Below are 18,990 nucleotides of genomic sequence, written 5' to 3'. Positions count from 1 at the left end.
ATGGTGCAGCAGAGGGGAAGTGCCCTGGACCTATTCTTTACATCAAACAGTTTTTGTATTGCAGTCAAACAGTTCTAGTTTCCTGAAGCTGAAGTTGCACAACTCAACTGAGTTGATAACTACTGTATTTTCTTTTTTAGTACAAGATGCACTTGGTTCCTTCAGACAATTGACTCAAACTCTCTCAGGTGCACTGTCAAAATGGCATTAAAACAAAAATGATTCAAAAACATGTTCGTAAGCCAGCGTTACACTGAAACTCAACAGACTTCATGGGGTGGGGGTGGGGGGTTGGTTGGTGCTACACATTTATGAAGCATCATGGACTTAGCATTATTATTATTATTATTATTATTATTATTATTATTATTATTATTATTATTATTATTATTACACTATTATTATTATTATTAAACATCAAAAGAAAACCAGTGTAGAACTAAGACAAACAGCGCATATGGACGAAACGCCTCAGATATCAGATGTGCTGACTAACAGAATTGTTGCCATGAAAGGTGCTAAAACTGTTAAGTAGGCATGAAAAAATTCATTACAGTGTCACCCTTTCCTGTTGTGCTGACAGGACTAAACATAATCCAACGATCATTTTCATGTGCAGAACAATGCTAAAACCTTCTGAAGTACCATATACTTCATGTACATGACAAAAGCTGGATGGACAAGTCTGGTATGAAATTATGGATTAACAGAGTTGGGGAGAGAAGGAAAGCTGCTTTATTGCAGAAGAGTTATCTTCTCGCACTAGGTCATGTTATTAGTCACTTCAAAAAGTTTTTGAAACAGAAACTGAAACAGGGAAATACAGAGCTTGCTGTTATTCCAGGAGGACTTACTTCACAACTGCAACCTACTGACGTCTCAATAAATAACCCATTTAAAGTATATATAAGAGAGGAATAGAACAAATGGATGATGGAGGAAACGCCACATGAATTCACACTGAAGGGTGCTTTAGAGCAACCTACAATCAAAGAAGTGTATCAGTGGATACAGCAGTCTTGGTCTAGAGTGAGAGAAGACGTTATTGTTAGACCTTTCAAGAAGTGCGACATAAGTAATGTTCTCAATGGCAGTGAAGGCAATCTTATATACGAAGAAGAAGAAGGTTTCGATGAAGATTTTCAGGGATTTTAAAGGCCAGTTCGTTTTTATAAACAAAGAATTTCTTTTAGTCCGCCTTTACTATGTAATAACACAAACGGTAAAAATGTTTTTTTTTTAACTGCTTAAAAATTAAGGTGCATCATATAGTCCACGCCATCTTATAGTCTGTAAAATATGGTAACAACTATTTGTGTCCCATACCCTTCCAGGGTGTACCTGTCTACATGTGTTCATCAGTAGTATGCAAAAAATAGACATTTCTGCAACACCCTGTTTAGTCATGAGTAGGTAACTTCAAACTTAATATGTTTCGTCATTTTAACCAGTTCTTGCAGCAAAAGTACTGCACCAGGTGGAAAAACTTTGACATAAATTCTCTGATTCTTACATTCAGCAATGTGTTACATTACTGACATTTTCTTTCTTTTTGTGTGTGTGTGTGTGTGTGTGTGTGTGTGTGTGTGTAAAAAGTAGGGACTGAGCATAACAAATTGCAACAGAGGGTTCATATTTTTTTTAATGAAATTACACTTCTCCTCTATTACTGTTTGATTTGTTGCGGAAGACATCCTACTAGGTTCTGCAACCTGGAACCTCTGTCTGTAAGCTACTGTGAATTACAGAAGAGAGAATACAAATTTGTGACAGAAACATGCCCTATATCTGAGAAAGAAATTGGCGAAGAAGTAAATAATTATGATAACAATAATTCTTTCTTGGACTTAATATTAGCTCTTTCCTCACTAAGATTTCATATTTGAACTTAGAGAAGGAACATTCCTCAAATTACTTGAAATAACTAAATAAATAACAGGGACTAGTTGTTCATTATTATGTGTTTAACAATTTCCTGTAATATTGTCACAGAGTTTCCCTCTTTCCATTCTTTTTATTCCACTGTCATAAATAGCAATATGAATGTTACACTGCACAATAATTAAGAACAGTAATCTGAAAAATGAAGGAAAATATCTTTCAACAAACTACACACAACAGGACTGACATGTTCTACATCCTGGAGCACCTCCTCACTACGGATCACTTGGAATTAAAGTAAATCTAATCTAATATAATCTATAGGTGACAGCAGGTGTATAAATTCCCACGTTGTACCCATTAACTTTGTTAAAATAACAAAAAATATTATCTGAAATATGCCAAAGTTTGAGATGTTACCATTTATGAAGAGCAGCGATTACTGAAGGTATTGTGATTTTTTCTGCATGTAAACTGTGACATAAATGTAAATTAACACTCTTTAAGGTCACTTTTTGCATTTTGTTTTAACAAATCATCCAGAACATTGCATGATCTAATGTGTAATCCTGAATATCTGCCATGGCCAGAATGGGGCTGCTACCTCTACAGCCCTCGTAAGTCTGTTTTTATGCAGATTTTATGCACTGATACTAACCGACAGCTGGGGACATTGAGCGGGAGCCTGTGGAGCCAGTCGGCGATGGAGTGGGTCTCATACCCTGAGAATTGGGCGTGCCCGGTGCTGGACCGCTTGAGCTGTCATTGCTATTCTGCCCAGTCAGATCCTGAAAACAATAACAGAGATGTCAAGTATCCAGTGTTGAAATTCATTTCTAAAGTACGAGACTGACACTGCATCACTATGCATAAAAAAAATCTCATATTATAGGTTGTCCATCCTTTTAAAATTAATTTAAAATTAAAACATCAATTTTTCCCATGCAACATTAATAATGCAAATAGAAACATACTCTTTATGCAGGTCTTTTGATGTGCATATGAATGGAAAAATGCCAGAATGTATTTAACAGCTACTAAGAATAGTATTTACAGCTACAAATATGAATGTGTGATGTGTCAAGTAATCCACCTTTTTGTACACAATACAATTTTGTCACATAAAATATTTCACTTTCCCAGGGGGCTATACAAGTAACAAATGAACAGTACATAGATACTGTATGTTAAAAATGTCTTCTTTTACTCATTTCTGGTAACAAATATTTTTAACATTTGCGTAAAATTAGAGATCTTTAGCAAACATCAGCCAACCACAATCAAGGTTTCCTCCATGTCCCACTCATTTCACTTCAACAAATTCGGTGGTTGGCAACTTTCTTTTCTATATCACTATTCCACTGTAAAATCATTAATGTTTCCTCCTACTCTGTGATATCGGCCAATCTCTGATCCCAATCTCTAATTTTAAAAGGTAGCAAATGATGTAGTTTTATGTTGATCTATCATATTTCATTCTTTCATGGCATTCTGTTGATATAAAAAAATCTGCAGTCTGGGCAAACTGTGCTGTTAATAACACGAATCATTTGTGTCCTTACTCATTAGGCTTCTCTTTTTAATGTTCCTGTGCTGTTCATGTTTGTATTCTATGTTGGGATCATGATATAAATTGAGACAAATACTCTGAAACTTGCATGGTATGTCAATACTACTGCAGCTTTAAAAGGAATGAAATTAGTATTTGGTAGCTCAGTTCTGGTATATACTTAAAGTGAAACTTATACTGTGTTCTAAACATTTTCAAATTGAAGAATTATTGGATTTTTCCTTTTTCCAAATACAGCATGCAATGGTAGACATAAACCACTCACTGAAATACCATGTGGTTTAATATGCACCATAACGAGAAGAAATATAGTTATCACATTCATTGGCACCATCAAACCACATGCAAATTGTCACCTCCCAACTTACGTCTCAAGCTACACTACAGGTCAACATGATATCTCAGCTAAGATCTCAAATTCACATTTATTAGCTTCACCATCACAAAATGGAACTTTCACATTCTGAACTAACCTAGACCTAAGGCTGTGCAATACACAACAGCACTGGTATGTGATAGATCAAAACTGACATCCAGTACCACTAGTTACAACCAACCTCCAAGAAGTTCCATAATACTATGATATGCATTTGGTAACATCTTCAACGCATTAACCAAATTTTCCAGAGTGAATCATTACAATCTTTTGTAATAAACTCATTTTACAATTACTAGGTGTGCAATTTTATAATATCTCCAGGAAACAAAATTTTTCATTATTTGTGATTATGTCAACTACAGTTGTCAGTAAGGCACTCTACCCTTCCCCATTTATACAGGAGGGCACTTTATTTTTTCTGTATATGTGGATAATTTTTTTTTTTAATTAATGACTTTGTGGTACACCATAACATCAAATTTTGTGTGTTTGGCTTTGGTGCCATACTTCAACACATGTCTCATTGAGAACTGTTGCATTAATTGTATCAAATATGGGGGGGGGGGGGGGGGGAGAATGAAACTTGTTTATAATTTGCAAGAGTTCACCATCCATTTGCTGTGAAAGCATAACATATGGTAATAAAAGTGTAAAAAATATTTTACTTGTTGTGCTCTCAGTAGTAAAACCACCCCTATTTATAAATCTTCATAAGAAACTACTTTTCATTTATTGCATTATTCTAGACTCCCTTCCTTAGCATGTACTCCAGACAGGGGTAAATATTTTGTAGTGGACCTGAGCCCTACATTTTTGTAGTTTGTTTACAATGTATGTTCATAATATGCATCACATTGCTTGTTGATTATCTGATACATGTTTTCTTAGTCCTAGACCTTGGTCTATGCTACAAGTCAGTCTGCCACCACAAACAGGATTTTAGGGGAGGGGGGGGGGGGGGCTCCAATACCACAAACTAACCCAGAAGGTACTGTTCGCATTAGTGGAATGTTACACTCACAAAACAGCCTTAGAAGAAATACACAATTCAACTGAAACAAACTCATTGTTGTGTTCTGTTTCTCATCTTAAACAGAGGCTACTGAAAAATTCACAAATTTTGTATTGGAGATTTGTGAATTGGAGACTAGAATAACAAAACCTTAGAGTGGTGTGCAAGTAAGTGCTCAGTTTTAATCATCACATTGCAAGCTTAGTAAACTACAGAATTCCAACTTGATTATCATAACTGTTTCAGTTACAGTATCTTCTTCTTCTTTTCCTGCCAGTTTTTCCCTTGGGCCTTTGGGGTCCACTACATGGATCGGTTGTCTCCATTTCGCTCTATCACGGGCTCCATCTGGGTGGATATTCACGCATATAAGGTCTTCATGAACTGTATCTGCTGTGTTCTGGACTTTAAACTCTGACACATACATTGCATTCTGGTATCACTAAATGTGTTACAACATTGATGACCTTGTGAAGAATAGTCTAGTGTAATCACACAAAATTAAAATTTAAGTTCGGTACATTCAGTTTCAATTCTATATTTGGAAGTAGTAAAATCCAATAATTCTTCAATTTTAAATACTGAAAGCACTGCTCAAGACCCCTCCCTCTCTTTGTAGTGGAATAACCACATCTTGTGATGATATGACAAAAAGAAGGCTTTGAACGTGATGAGCAGAACAATTTTGGTAAACAAGCTATGTCTATTCCATTTATTTCTTGATATTTTAGGGAACTCTGATTACATAACAACACATTTGAGAAATATGCTGGAATATGTAAGGGGTCCTTTACATCAGTGTCAAAATCCAGATCAGTATGTTTGATGGTAGTGAAGCTTCTGGGCACATTAAAGCTGTGTGCATGATTGGAACCCAAACCCAACTCACTACCAAAGGGCATTTCATGGACTCTTCTGCTATTACACACACACACACACACACACACACACACACACAGACAGAGAGAGAGAGAAGGTAACAGACTGATCTGCAGCACAGTCTGAAGTTCTAGTTAATTGGGGGCGGGGGTGGGGTGGGGGTGGGGGTGGGGGGGGGGCGGCAAGGCCTCTCCCCATCTTCAGCTCTCAGGGAAAAGGAAAAAAAAAATATGGCGCAGTTAGGCGTTTTTCTTTCAACAAAACGATTTAAAAGTCAGTATTATCTAGGGTATGAACGGGGCAGGACGTGGAACTTTTTATGACTTCTTCCAAAATATTAAAAATATACCATTCATGTCTAGCCGGCCCTCCGCCCCGCTCCTACAAACTACCGTATAGGCGCCCTTGGTGCACTATATATTTTACATCGACCGCAAAAAATGAAAGGCTTCACATTGTGATAAATTACTAATATTACTGTGATATTGCACAAACTAATATTTTTTGCAAATAAAGACGCAAATTTAGCGAAAGAAACTGACGAGATGAGTGACAACGAACTGGGTTCTAATTCGGAAAATTGTTAATTTTTCACGAACTATCATAAACGTGCACGCTCTGTTGAACAGTAAAAAAGTAATTTTGGGTGCAATACGTGTCCTTTTTAGTATTCAAACTTTTCCGTCATTACAAGGTCAGAAAACTTTATAGGAAAGTGTTGCAATGCAGTAAATAGTCAAACATTAAATAAGAGCGTTGGCTTTTCCTTACTCGTTCCCACAGTTGTGTTATCAGTTGATGGAACGTCGTTAGCAATTCCGACATTTTCCCTGCCTTTGCAATTCACCTGTCTACTGATGGCCTGAGTCGCCCGCAGGTACTAACGTCAGACAACAGCAGTAATGTGGGGCCCTCCGTAGTCCCCTCGTGTTCCCTAGCTGCGTAGAGATTGTAGTAGGACTGGTGTTCTTCCTGTTCTGGATCTGTGAAAGATGTGTCTGGGGAGGACACGGCAGCCCAGACAGCATAAACTTATACGTGTATAAAATACGCTAATTAGTCCATTGGCTGCTATTCGAATTTTCGAACTCTGAGCCAGGTGAGTAGCATACGTAACTGTCCAGGCTTGTGTGTAACAGAAAAAAAGATACGCGGCAAAGCTGTCAATAAATACAATCCAACGTACTACAATGTAAATGAGAACAACGGGTGCGAGAGCCGAGTAATAACTTACGTTTACAAAAACTGCCGGTACAAATTTCGTGGTAGCACTGCCTACAGCTGTGTTTCGTCATTCGGATGTTTTTACAATTAGGGGATACGTGGAAGAGTTTAGAATGAAACAATCGTGTAGTGGGAACGTCTAAGCTGTCCAATCACGATGAACCCCAGCAGAGCGCAGCACTGCACGTTTCTGTAAACCAGAGCGTCACGTTAGCATGAGGGTGTATGCTACACTATTGTGAACCGTGCTAGTCACCAACAGTGCACTTCAGGGAACTGAATTCATTTCATTTTCTCCCCCGCAATAAATCAAGGTCTCTTAGTTAGCATACTCGCATGTAATATCACAGTTGCTGTATTGCTATTTTCTTGTATATTTGAACGTTCTGTCAATTACTTTGTTATTTGGGATAATTAACAAACTTGACTAACCGTGGCACCACTCCAAGCACTTGACATGAAGAGCAGAAGCGACGTGTTTATTAAAATCGCAGTCCCGGAAGAAATTTTTCGCTCGGCCATTACTTCAGTTTGTAGTTGTTGATAATATTTACACAGAACATGATCGACTGATGACCACAGATGTTAAGTCCCATAGGGCTCCGAGCCATTTGAATAGAACGTGATCGATTTTGCACACGACAGCAAACGAACGTGTTTATCCCAACTGGTAATAAAACCCGTCACAAACACTACTCTAACAATGGACGACATTACTTGACTGTGACCGTCTGTAATGTCGCGCAATCCTTTCTATAGCCACTGACTTGTTCCATCCAGCAGCAGCAGTTTTTTTCACTTGTATATATTACACATTCCTAAGTCTGGAAGGGCCTTACTAGCGCTGCCTTTTAGATATTCATCCCCTTCTATTACTTACTATTCATTGCAAGTTTTTTTAGATTCCCCAGTATGTTTCAGCTTCTTTTCTCGTTACCTTTCCTAAAACTCGAGGTCTGAAGCAACCGCATTTTCATATTTCTGTTATAGAGGTGACACGGAAGTTCTATTGCTTTAAAGTGATACTACAGTCTTATCCAGATGACAATCTGAACCGTGAATCTAGAACGGCTATTTAGTTATCTGCATCGACTTCGTCATATACATTTTGCGTAAATACTATATCCATGGTTATTTCTTCCAACAGCAGACAGGCAGAGAGACAATAGTCTATTAACTTCTTTACAGCCAGCAAAGGACATGGAAGAGCAGCTGAACGGAATGGATAGTGTCTTGAAAGGTGGATATACGATGAACAGAAAAAAAAAAAAAAAAAAAAAAAAAAAAAAAAAAAAAAAACCAAATGGCTCTGAGCACTATGGGACTTAACATCTGTGGTCATCAGTCCCCTAGAACTTAGAACTACTTAAACCTAACTAACCCAAGGACAACACACAACACTCAGCCATCACGAGGAAGAGAAAATCCCTGACCCCGCCGGGAATCGAACCCGGGCGCGGGAAGCGAGAACGCTACCGCACGACCACGAGATGCGGGCAACAGCAACAAAAGCAAAGCGAGGATAATGAAATGTAATAGAATTAAATCAAGTCATGCCGAGGGAATCAGATTAGGAAATGAGACTTCAAGTAGTAAAGGAGTTTTGCTATTTGGGGAGCAAAATAACAGATGATTGTCAAAGAAGGTAGGATATAAAATGTAGACTGGCTATGGCAAGGAAACCATTTCTGGAGAAGAGAAATCTGTTAACATTGAGTGTAGATTTAAGTGTCAGGAATTCTTTTCTGAAAGTATTTGTATGGAGTGTAGCCATGCACGGAAGTGAGACATGGACGATAAACAGTTTAAACAAGAAAAGAATAGAAACTTTCGAAATGTGGTGCTACAGAAGAATGCTGGAGATTAGATGGGTAGATCACGTAAATGACCAGGAGGTACTGAACAGAATTGGGGAGAAGAGGACTTTGTGGCACAACTTGACTACAAGAAGGGATCGGTTGCTAGGACACGTTCTGAGGCATCACGGAATCACCAATTTAGTACGGGAGGGAAGCGTGGAGGGTAAAAGTAGTAGAGGGAGACGAAGAGATGAACACGCTTAGCAGATTCATAAGGATGTAGACTGCAAATCGTTCAAATGGCTCTGAGCAATATGGGACTTAACATCTGAGGTCATAAGTCCCCTAGAACTTTGAACTAATCTAAGGACATCACACACATCCATGGCCGAGGCAGGATTTGAACCTGCGACCGTATCGGTCGCGCGGTTCCAGACTGAAGGGCCTAGAACCGCTCGGCCACACCAGTCGGCGATGTAGGTTGCAATAGTTGCTTGGAGATGAAGAGGCTTGCACAAAATAGAGTAGCATGGAGAGCTGCATCAAACAAGTCCCTGGACTGAAGACAACAACAACACGTACAGTAATGTCCCATGTGCGAGGTTGAGTTCCGGATTTAAGTGGAATATACAATAAACCAGATGGAGTACTCTGCAGATTGTTTTCTGATACACTTACCCACCAATCTGTGATGGACTATTGGAGAGTCAGTAACGCTGTTTGCCTCGACCTAACACTCATATAGCACCTTCATTTCTATCCATATGCACTTCAGTCCGGAACCGCGCTGCTGCTACGGTCGCAGGTTCGAATCCTGCCTCGGGCATGGATGTGTGTGATGTCCTTAGGTTAGTTAGGTTTAAGTAGTTCTAAGTCTAGGGGACTGATGACCTCAGATGTTAAGTCCCATAGTGCTTAGAGCCATTTGATTGTTCTATCCATATGCACCGACACGTGCGAATATATTGCGGTGCTCGATTAGTAGAATACTAATACAATTAGCGTTTAACAGTTTTCACTTCACATTCAGGCACGTTTTTAACATTTACAGTCACACATCAAAGCCCCTAGATATCGGCGAAGTGGGTATGTGGCTCTGAGGTATCGCTAACTTTAATATTGTTACACAGTTACCATCTCCTTATTGAACAAGATAAATTTACCAGCGTCTTGTTCGTTATGCGTGTGTATATGAACTACACTGTGCCTAATTCTTTGTGCTGTCAATGGTGTCATGTCTGACACTCGGGGCAAAATGTGAAAGTAGTCAGCGGCTTCTCGTGTTGCAAATTCCCGGCTAAAATACTCATCGCCCTGTTTTCAGCATTGCTTTGGTATCACTGTGTGGAAGGATGGTTCCTATGTGAAACGACACACTCCACTGCAAAGCCGGTCTTTCCTAATGCACTGGTAGGTTGCCCTGAAACCTCGAAGCTATCTTGCCCATAGTACAGCTATTCAACGCGTGACTTGGAAACTGACCAAAACATAATGTCCGCCGTACTGCTATGTGAAATGGCCATTTTAATACCCAGTTGCAAGTTTGAAAATGCCAGTAGAAGAAAGCCACAGACTGTGTTCTTGCGGAACACCTCTGCTCAAGGCGCGAAAATTTCAGGCAGTATCTAGATAGAACGGAGGAATTTACGAACTTCGTGTTACAATGCAAACTGCTTAACTAATCTGAACATATATTGTAACCGTTGACAGAACCTGTAATTATCTTATTATTTGAGTAATAAAGGTGATTATGCAGATGCATAGGAATTCATTGATATCAGTACATTAAACTTCTTTCGGTGTCATAACACTGGCTTAGTACTCCCCCCCCCCCCCCTCCCCAACACATTTCGACTATCAAAATCAACGGCTCTTGTAAATCTACATCATTCCAACCCCCACTAGTTGAGGTCATCAATCAGATGACTGGTTTGAACCAGCTCTTCACGCTACGCTGTGTACCTCGTGTAAGTCTAGCTTCCGTCTCTCTGTTCAGTTTTTCCCCTCATTTGTCAGTTCCTGAGGATGTGAAATATGAAGTTATTCCATTTGAGTCATATAAAGCTCATCTCCTACTTCCAATTCGATTCAGTAATTCATAAGTTACTCTATCAAGCCATCTAACCGTCATCATTCTCTTATAACTTTTTCAGAACCTTACATTCTATTTTTGTCTGTACTGTTTATCATCCACGTTTCATTTCCACGTATGGCTTACAGAAAAAAGATTTTGTAACATTTAAATTCATGTTCAATGTTAACAAATATTTCTTTTTCTTGCTATTTTTGATACTTTATATACCGTATTTCTGTTACCATTAGTAATTTTGCTGTCCAAATATCAAAACGCTTTTAAATGTCTCATTTCCTAATACAATTCTTTCATCATCTGATTTAATTCAACTACACTACATAACACATTTACCGATGTTCATCTTTTAACACTCACACACTCTTCAATAGCTATACATTATGACCTTCCAAGTGCTTCGACATCTCTAAAAGAATGTCATTATTATCGGCAAACCTAATTTTGTTTTATTTCTTCTTCAGTTCCAAATTTCTCTGTTTTCTTTACTGCATACACGATAAACGGATTGGATAACACCCCGAATAGGCTACAACCCTGTCCCAACCTCTCCTCAATCACTGCGTCCTTTATATGCCCTTCGGATCTTAATTGCAGTCTAGTTTCAGTACAAGCTGTAGACAGTCTTTCTTTCCCTGTATTTTGTCTCCCATAACTTCAGAATTTCACTGAGTGCATTCCAACCAAAACTGTCGACACATTTTTCTAAATCTACAAATTGTATAAATTATTCAACACATCTTCTACATTGCAGGTTCACCATGTTTCGTGGGTTCCTACGCTTCTGCAGAACCCAAACCGATCTTCCCTCAGGTCGGCTTTACCATGCTTTTGTAGATCATGTGTGTTAAGATTTTATAACTACGGCCTATTAAATTTATGGTTTGCTATTAACTCGCACCTGTCAGCATGTTTCTTTTCTGGGAATTATTACTGTCTTCTCGGTCTCGGAAGGGTCCCATACACCCTGCGTAGCAGGTGAAACTGTTTTGGCGTGTAACGTCCTGTCCACGGCGAGGTCATTAGCGGCAGAGTGGATAGGAAGGGGAATTGGCCATGGTCTTTGGAAGAAATCATCCCGACATTTGCATTTCGTGAATTAGCAAAATCCCGACTTGCTTTAACTTACGTCTTTCAGTATTTTCTAACTGGATCGAATAACCCATCCCATCTTCACCTCTTCTGTTTCCATCATTTTGAGAGATGACTAAAGTTACGGGATACCTACTAATACCGTGTCGGGCCTCCTTTTGCCCGTCGTAGTGCAGCAACTTGACGTGACACGGGCTCGACAAGTCATGGGTGTCCCCTGCAGAAATACTGAACCATGGTGCCTCTGTAGCCGTCCATAATTGCAAAGGAGTTGCCAGAGCAGGATTTAGTGTACGAGCTAACCTCTCGATTATGTATCGTAAATGTCTGATCGGATTCATGTCCGGTCATATGGGTGGCCAAATAATTCGCGCGAAGAGTCCTGAACGTTCTTCAAACAAATTGAGAACAGCTATGGCCCGGTGACATGGCGCATTTCATCCATACGAATTCCATCGCTGTTTGAAAACTTGAAGTCCACGAATGGTTGCAAATGATCTCCAAATAGTCGAATATAACCAGGACCCAGTGGGGTCTGGGCCACTCTCTAACCCCACCATCAGCTCTTACCAACTGAAATCCGGACTCGTGTGACCAGGTTACGGTTTTGCAGTCGCCCAGGATCCAACCGGTATGGTCACGAACCCAGGAGAGGCGTCGTACGCGATATCGCGCTGTTAGCAAAGGCACTAGCGTCGGGGGTCTGCTGCCATAGCCGCTGCTCTCGATCGTTAAGTGAAGGCCGTCGGCCACTGCGTTGTCCGTGGTGAGAGGTAATTCCTGAAATCTGGTATTCTCGGCACATTCTTTACACTGTGGATCTCAGAATACTGAGTTCCCTAATGATTTCCGAAATAGAATGTGCCATTCGTCTATCTCCAACTACCATTCCGCGTTCAAAGTCTGTTAATTCCCGTCGTGCGGCCATAATCACGTGGGAAATATTTTCACATGAAACACCCAAGTACAAATCAAAGTACTCCCTTTTATACCTAGTGTATGCGATACTGTCGCTATATGTATATGTGCGTAACGCTCAGCGTATATAATTCTTTCTACCTTCTCCTCTTTGTTTCATACTGGACTGATATCTGAGCTCTGTAAATCCGTACACCTACTTCCCTCTTCTCCAAAGGTATCATTAATTTTCTTATAAACAGGATCTGCCTTTCTAGCAGTCGCGCATGCTTCTACAGCTTTGCATTTCGTCTCTAGCCATGCCTGCTTTTCTGTCTCATATCTGAATGTTTGGTTCTGTCTGCTTCATTTTTACACTTTACTTTCTATTTCTCATCAATAAAATTTAATATCTCCTGACGTATCCATTAACTTGCGCTGGGCCGTGTCTTTCTGCCTAGCTTTTTCTCTGCCCTTCACTACATCTCTCAAAGCCACCAAATCCTCTTATACTGTATTCCTTTCCCCTGATTCAGTTAATAGTTGCCTAATGCTTCCTCTTAAACGCTTAATATATTCACCTCCAATCTGCAATTCCATGTTAAAAAATATAGCCAGAGGCCCAATCTACTCCTGGAAACGTTTTGATATTTAAAAACTGGTTTTTAAGTTCCAATTGTTCAAATGGCTCTAAGCAGTATGGGACTTAACATCTGAGGTCAACAGTCCCCTAGACTTAGAACTACTTGAACCTAACTAACTTAAGGGACATTACACTCATCCATGCCCGAGGCAGGATTCGAACCTGCGACTGTAGCAGCCGCGTGGTTCTGCTGGACTGAAGCGCCTAGAACCGCTCGGCCACCGCGGCCGGCGGTTTTTAAGTCATTTTCTAACCATTAAACAAGCTATTTGGGACCTACTGCTGTCTACAGGTCTTTTACATGTACACAGCCTTCTCCTGTGATGCTTAAATCAAGTTTCTGCAATAGTTAAATCGTAATCATTGCAAAATTCTACCAGGCGGCTTCCCCTTTCGTTCCTGTTCCTCAGTCCATGCTCTTCTATTTATCCTTTCCTTCATGTTCGATCTATCTAATTCCAGTCTCCGCCACAATTTATCATCTCTCATGATGCACTATTTTTTTTATTTAGCACATTTTTCCACACTCTTTCTCGTCTGCGGAACTAGTAAGCATATGTAATTTTGTTATTGTTGGCGTGGTTTCGCGTCTTCTTGTTCGTTATTTGACCTAACCCCGTACTCACCTGACCAGAACTGTTGTTCTTGCACGGCATTTCGCTAAATCGCACAATTTCTAATTCCAATCTATCCATTTCTCTTTTCAATTTTTCTAGTCTACCTAAGCGAGAATTCAACTCTCCGACCCGTAAAAGGCTAGATTCTCTCTCTCTCTTTCTCTTTCTGGCCTCCCCCCCCCCCCCCCCCCCCCACATTACAACATGCCCTAAATCACTAGAATCCCAAGTGCAGCAATACTGTAATTTACAATGGTTGTTGGGGTTCGTTCCAGTGGTTTACTACGTACATGCAGCGCGTATGAAGTGTCTTAAGGACCGTATCGAAATCCTAATTCTCGTTCTTAGTAGTTTTTTCACCAAAGGACAGCAGCACAAGGGTTTTGCCGCTCGTATTAGTTAACTGCATTTAGCTTAAACAGAAACTTCGAATAATCTGACCTGTTAGAAAATTAAGTAATTTGGCGACATCGAAAACTGTTTTGTCAAATATAGGACTGGATGCGATTTTGTTGTTTATCCTTTTTGTTTTCGCAAGTATCGTATTCATTTGGAACTCTATGCTTCGTTATTCATGCATCCGCTTCCACGAATTACGGAAAGACATACGAAATTTTGTATGTTTATTATATTTGTAAGAGGCTTTTTATAGTTTAATACTGGCACATTATAGGGTTCATGGCCATACTAGCGTGTCATTTCTCAAACTTATCCACCTTTAATGAAGTGCTTACTATTTCGCTTGACGCTGCGCGACAAATACGTGGTGTAAATTAAGGAGTAGTGGTAGTTCAAGATATATTCTCCAGAGCGCCGGCGCAGACTGCTTTATCTGTCGTAGACCACGTGTTCAAGCACGAGGTCACACCACACAGGACATTTCACTCGCCAGTTGTAGTTGACTATGAGCCGATGAGATCGGATACTGTTTTCATAAACACAAATGAAACATATGTCAGTTTCTATCATCATGGAACTGTTATTTGAGCGTTTTGTTTACAGACTTCTCTGATGTGAGTGGCTTAACACAAAAATAACTACTTCAAACTGACAGTAGCACTGTCACAACACCGCAGCATTGTGGATCTGTTATAAAAGGCAATGCAAAGTTATTAAAAATATCTGCATGCTACTCCCCTTGGTTTTACTGAATTCTGACTCGTCTTAACTGAAACCATAACATTTCGAAGATTGTTTCTGTTACCAACATACAAATACGAAACATCCTTCGTCAAATATTTTTATTCGAACTGTGTTCCAGAGTTTGCTGTTACACATGCTCGATATTTTTATTGTATGGACTCCATTTGAAAATAAGAAACCTGATTAAAACATCTCTGAGAAACTGTTACGATGTCAGCCATATGTCAAAGCAAATTCTGTTCCGCTTCAGAGGAGTTACGAGCTAAAATAAACCGCAGTACAGAATCTAGCAGGTGGTCATAATCACTAGTATAGCGCAAATACACTGAGCACAATTCCGTGCGGTGAAAGACTTAGTCAGTTAACACACCTGCTTGTAATTTCGTTACTTTACAACGAAACATGCATATTACTGTAGCAAACATTGTTTTGTGCATGAAAGGGCTTGAGAAAGCTACACAGATTAAATTATGACTGTGTTGAAATATAGCAGAGCAGCGTCTCCACTAATTTTAGCTACTGACTAATTTTAAGGAAAAGTCGAAAGTTCTACATACCAGTTACAGCAGTTACAAGAGTCATTATCCAAAATTAGTCTTGAGCCTATTTCATGCGCTAGCGCGCAGCCACGAACACTCACAGACACACACATACACATTTTTCTTGCTTTTTCATCACATTCGAAATTTCCGAGCGTAAATTAATCAGAGAACCAGTTCTCTCAGATCCTACTCGGAACAAATCACAATCCAGGCCATTTTTTTACGGTAACCAGTACGTCACTAACGTAACACAAAACACTGCCTACTGAATTGCAAATGACTCAGTCTCTTACAAAAGAATACTTTCCCGTGTTCTTTCGTACACATCTGCCACAATACACTTAATGGAGTAAAGAGAAAAGAGAGCTGCATAAGAGTCTAAATGCCTCCTGCTGGCAGCGACCGCACACCTTCGAGGATGGCCATTACCTTAGCACGACCTAATAATTTCTTTTTTAATATATATTAAGTGCTATCCAGAGCAACGAATGTGGACTGGTGAGTGAATGATATACGAAAACAACAATAAAATACAGGCAGAAGCCAACTTGAGGCAACTCGCGGAACACCAGTAATTTCAACGTTCGTCGCACGATGCCGCTAGTAGTCGCCAGTCTTGCTGGGCCACTTCCCCTCACTCCCTTCCTCCCTCCCCCCCTTAAGCCGAAGCACATGTAAAAACTGTTCGTCTTGATAGTCATTTCACAATCAGCTGATTGCGAGGGAAATTTTGAATTAGCTGGACACGTGGCATTCGTTCTACAGCGTGCTCAGCGCCTCTGCCGACGGGCGTCGCACGTCACAACGTTGCCGTTAAGGTCGCACTTCCAGTGACCTCTGGCAGCACACAGACACGCACTTACACAGCACAACACAGGGAAATACTGGTTCCGATACCCACCGTGTGTTCGATACGGCGAGTTCCCGAACAAGACACAGAAAATGAGGTTCACTACGTCCAGAGCAGCGTCGAAACAGTCTGACAACGATATTCCCGCATACGGCCCCGCATTTTCCGCCGGTATATCGACCGGTCGAGGCTGCGGAACGGGCGTACGGAGCGAAAGCTGGGAAGGCCGGTTGGAACAGCGCCGTGTGGCCGGAGCTGTCCGGGAGGCTCGGTCGACGTGTGTGTGCCCAGGGCACTCACTATCACCACACTACGGGCCGACTGGCGAGCCCGTGCCGCCGCTCTGCCTCCAGCATAGTAGCTCTCCCCGCTCTACCCCCCCGCTTACGTCATTCGTCCGTCCCACGGAGCGGCAAGCCTCTCTCTGTGCCTGGCACTCGCCATTCTCAGCTCAGCTTTCGACGCAGTTTGACATAAGGATGGAGAGTAACTCGATTGAAAACCAGAGCCGCACGCGAGAAGCACGCCACCCAAACCCATGCAAAAGCCGGTGGCGCGCGGGCGCGTCAAACGTCCGCCCGCTCCCAGCCGAGTTCGATCGCCCGCACGCTCTCTGCTCCAGCGCTCGCCATGCGTTCCTGCCCTCCGAGGCTGCACAGTTCCCCACAAACTAACATACTGGTCCTCTCAGACATACGAGCACACTGGCAAACGGCCTCACTTGGTTGGGCATTCGGACTCGGCTCGCGAAGACATGAAGCCGCACCTGTCACCGACCACGTGGAGGAAACAATCCTCTCTCCCTCGCACACACACACACACACACACACACACACACACACACACACACACACACACACACACACACATCGACGCACGTACAAACACATACACACATTCACACACACAATCTCCATCTCTCTCAGCCACGGTAAAAGAGGTAGCATGTGGTGGGGAGTGCGCGAGGGGAAGAGAGAGGGGGGATGAGGCTTTGAAGCTGTGGTGTCTCGCGTAAATAGTTCAGTCTTTGGCCGGCGGCCGCCTAGGGAGCGCCACGCCCCTGCCCCTAACCTTCGCTGCCAACACCGTGCAGTGGCTCAATTGCTTTCATCTTACACAGCTCTCTAAGGGGCACAGACATTATGGAGCACTGCTTCCTTCTCGGGTTTACGTAGCGAATGCGAAAACCTGTGACTACTTTGTGAATTAATAATTCGTTAATGTTTTTACTCCTGAACCGTGCGACGGGTAACGCCGTTATCCAACAACACTCAGTACGTATGGTAGTGTTCGTTTCCTGGATTATATAACAACACATCTCAGTGAAGTCTAGTTTGTGAAAAGGTCTCAGTTTAGAGAACATACTCAAAATTAATTGCTAATTACATCACTACGGGTGTCATAAGGCGATAGAACACGTCAATTACAAGCACCGCTGTTCGTAAGGTGAACCTTTAACGGAGAAACTCCCGCGGCTGCGTATTTGACGAATGAAGTATTGGCAAAAGCTTCAGTGAGTAATTAGACTTATGTATCGCTGTCATCACATTTAATGGCCCTTGACATCTGTACTATAGTCTGAAATATATTTCCCTGAAATGTCATTCAGGTGCGCTATGTCACCAACTACCCGAACGTTATAACAAAGCAGTAAAATCTACTGATATTTCCGCCTTGGTTCACGGAGCTGAGTCAAAAATCATCGGCTCTCGCTGTGCCGGCAAATAAGAGTTAGCGAATAACGTTCCCTATTATCCCATTCAGCCGATGGTTTTGCGTTGAAATACCTTCTTTATTGACTCGAGCAAAATTTTCATTTCACATCGTTCTCTTCGGGTGTGGGTGAGGGAGAGGGGGTGGGGCTTTATGCTATCGAATAGTACAGCTTTGACAGAGAGCCATTAACACCTGGAACTATAAACATGCTATAGCACTGCGGTGATGCACCTCTATTTACAACTACTGACAAACAACAAAATGGGCACTCGTTACAACAGTAACGAAACAAAAGATCTTGCTCGAATTTTACATTCAAACAATAGTTATCTCTGTACGAACTTCAGGTGTCACCAATATGACCGGCGACATCGTTCTATAACAGGTTGGTAATAGGAAGCAACTAAGGGCCTTGCTGAAGGAACAATTCCGGAATATTTCAACGAAATAAAGGAGTATGCTACATATATCTAGACGGTTGGTAAAGCAGGCGTGCCTCACTAAATGGAAAGAAATAATAGTTAAGGACGTACAAGAGTATAAAAGTTATATCTTATATGAGGAAGAGTTGTGTTGATCATTGGGTTTACAGCTGCCTGTCACAAATGTGGTTATAGCAAATCACCGACACACATTCGTATAATTGAGATCTTTAGA

General features: G+C 41.1%; 1 protein-coding gene across 18 annotated transcripts in view; it reads right to left on the bottom strand.

Annotated features, from left to right (window-relative positions):
* LOC126297434 (trithorax group protein osa-like) overlaps positions 1-18,990 on the bottom strand; it is a 307,341-nt gene that overhangs the window by 99,492 nt on the left and 188,859 nt on the right. For 16 of the 18 annotated variants that reach the window (XM_049988261.1, XM_049988269.1, XM_049988262.1 and 13 more), the window contains one exon: positions 2,540-2,669. In XM_049988261.1, the coding sequence (XP_049844218.1) occupies positions 2,540-2,669 (130 nt within the window). Of the gene's footprint in view, positions 1-2,539; positions 2,670-15,782; positions 16,395-16,668; positions 17,387-18,990 lie in introns of those variants that run through there. The other 2 variants (XM_049988278.1, XM_049988277.1) reach the window with 2 other exon arrangements.

The sequence above is a fragment of the Schistocerca gregaria genome, chromosome X (genome assembly GCF_023897955.1).
Source record: "Schistocerca gregaria isolate iqSchGreg1 chromosome X, iqSchGreg1.2, whole genome shotgun sequence".
Taxonomy (NCBI): domain Eukaryota; kingdom Metazoa; phylum Arthropoda; class Insecta; order Orthoptera; family Acrididae; genus Schistocerca; species Schistocerca gregaria.
This window is presented reverse-complemented; position numbering and strand designations above follow the sequence as displayed.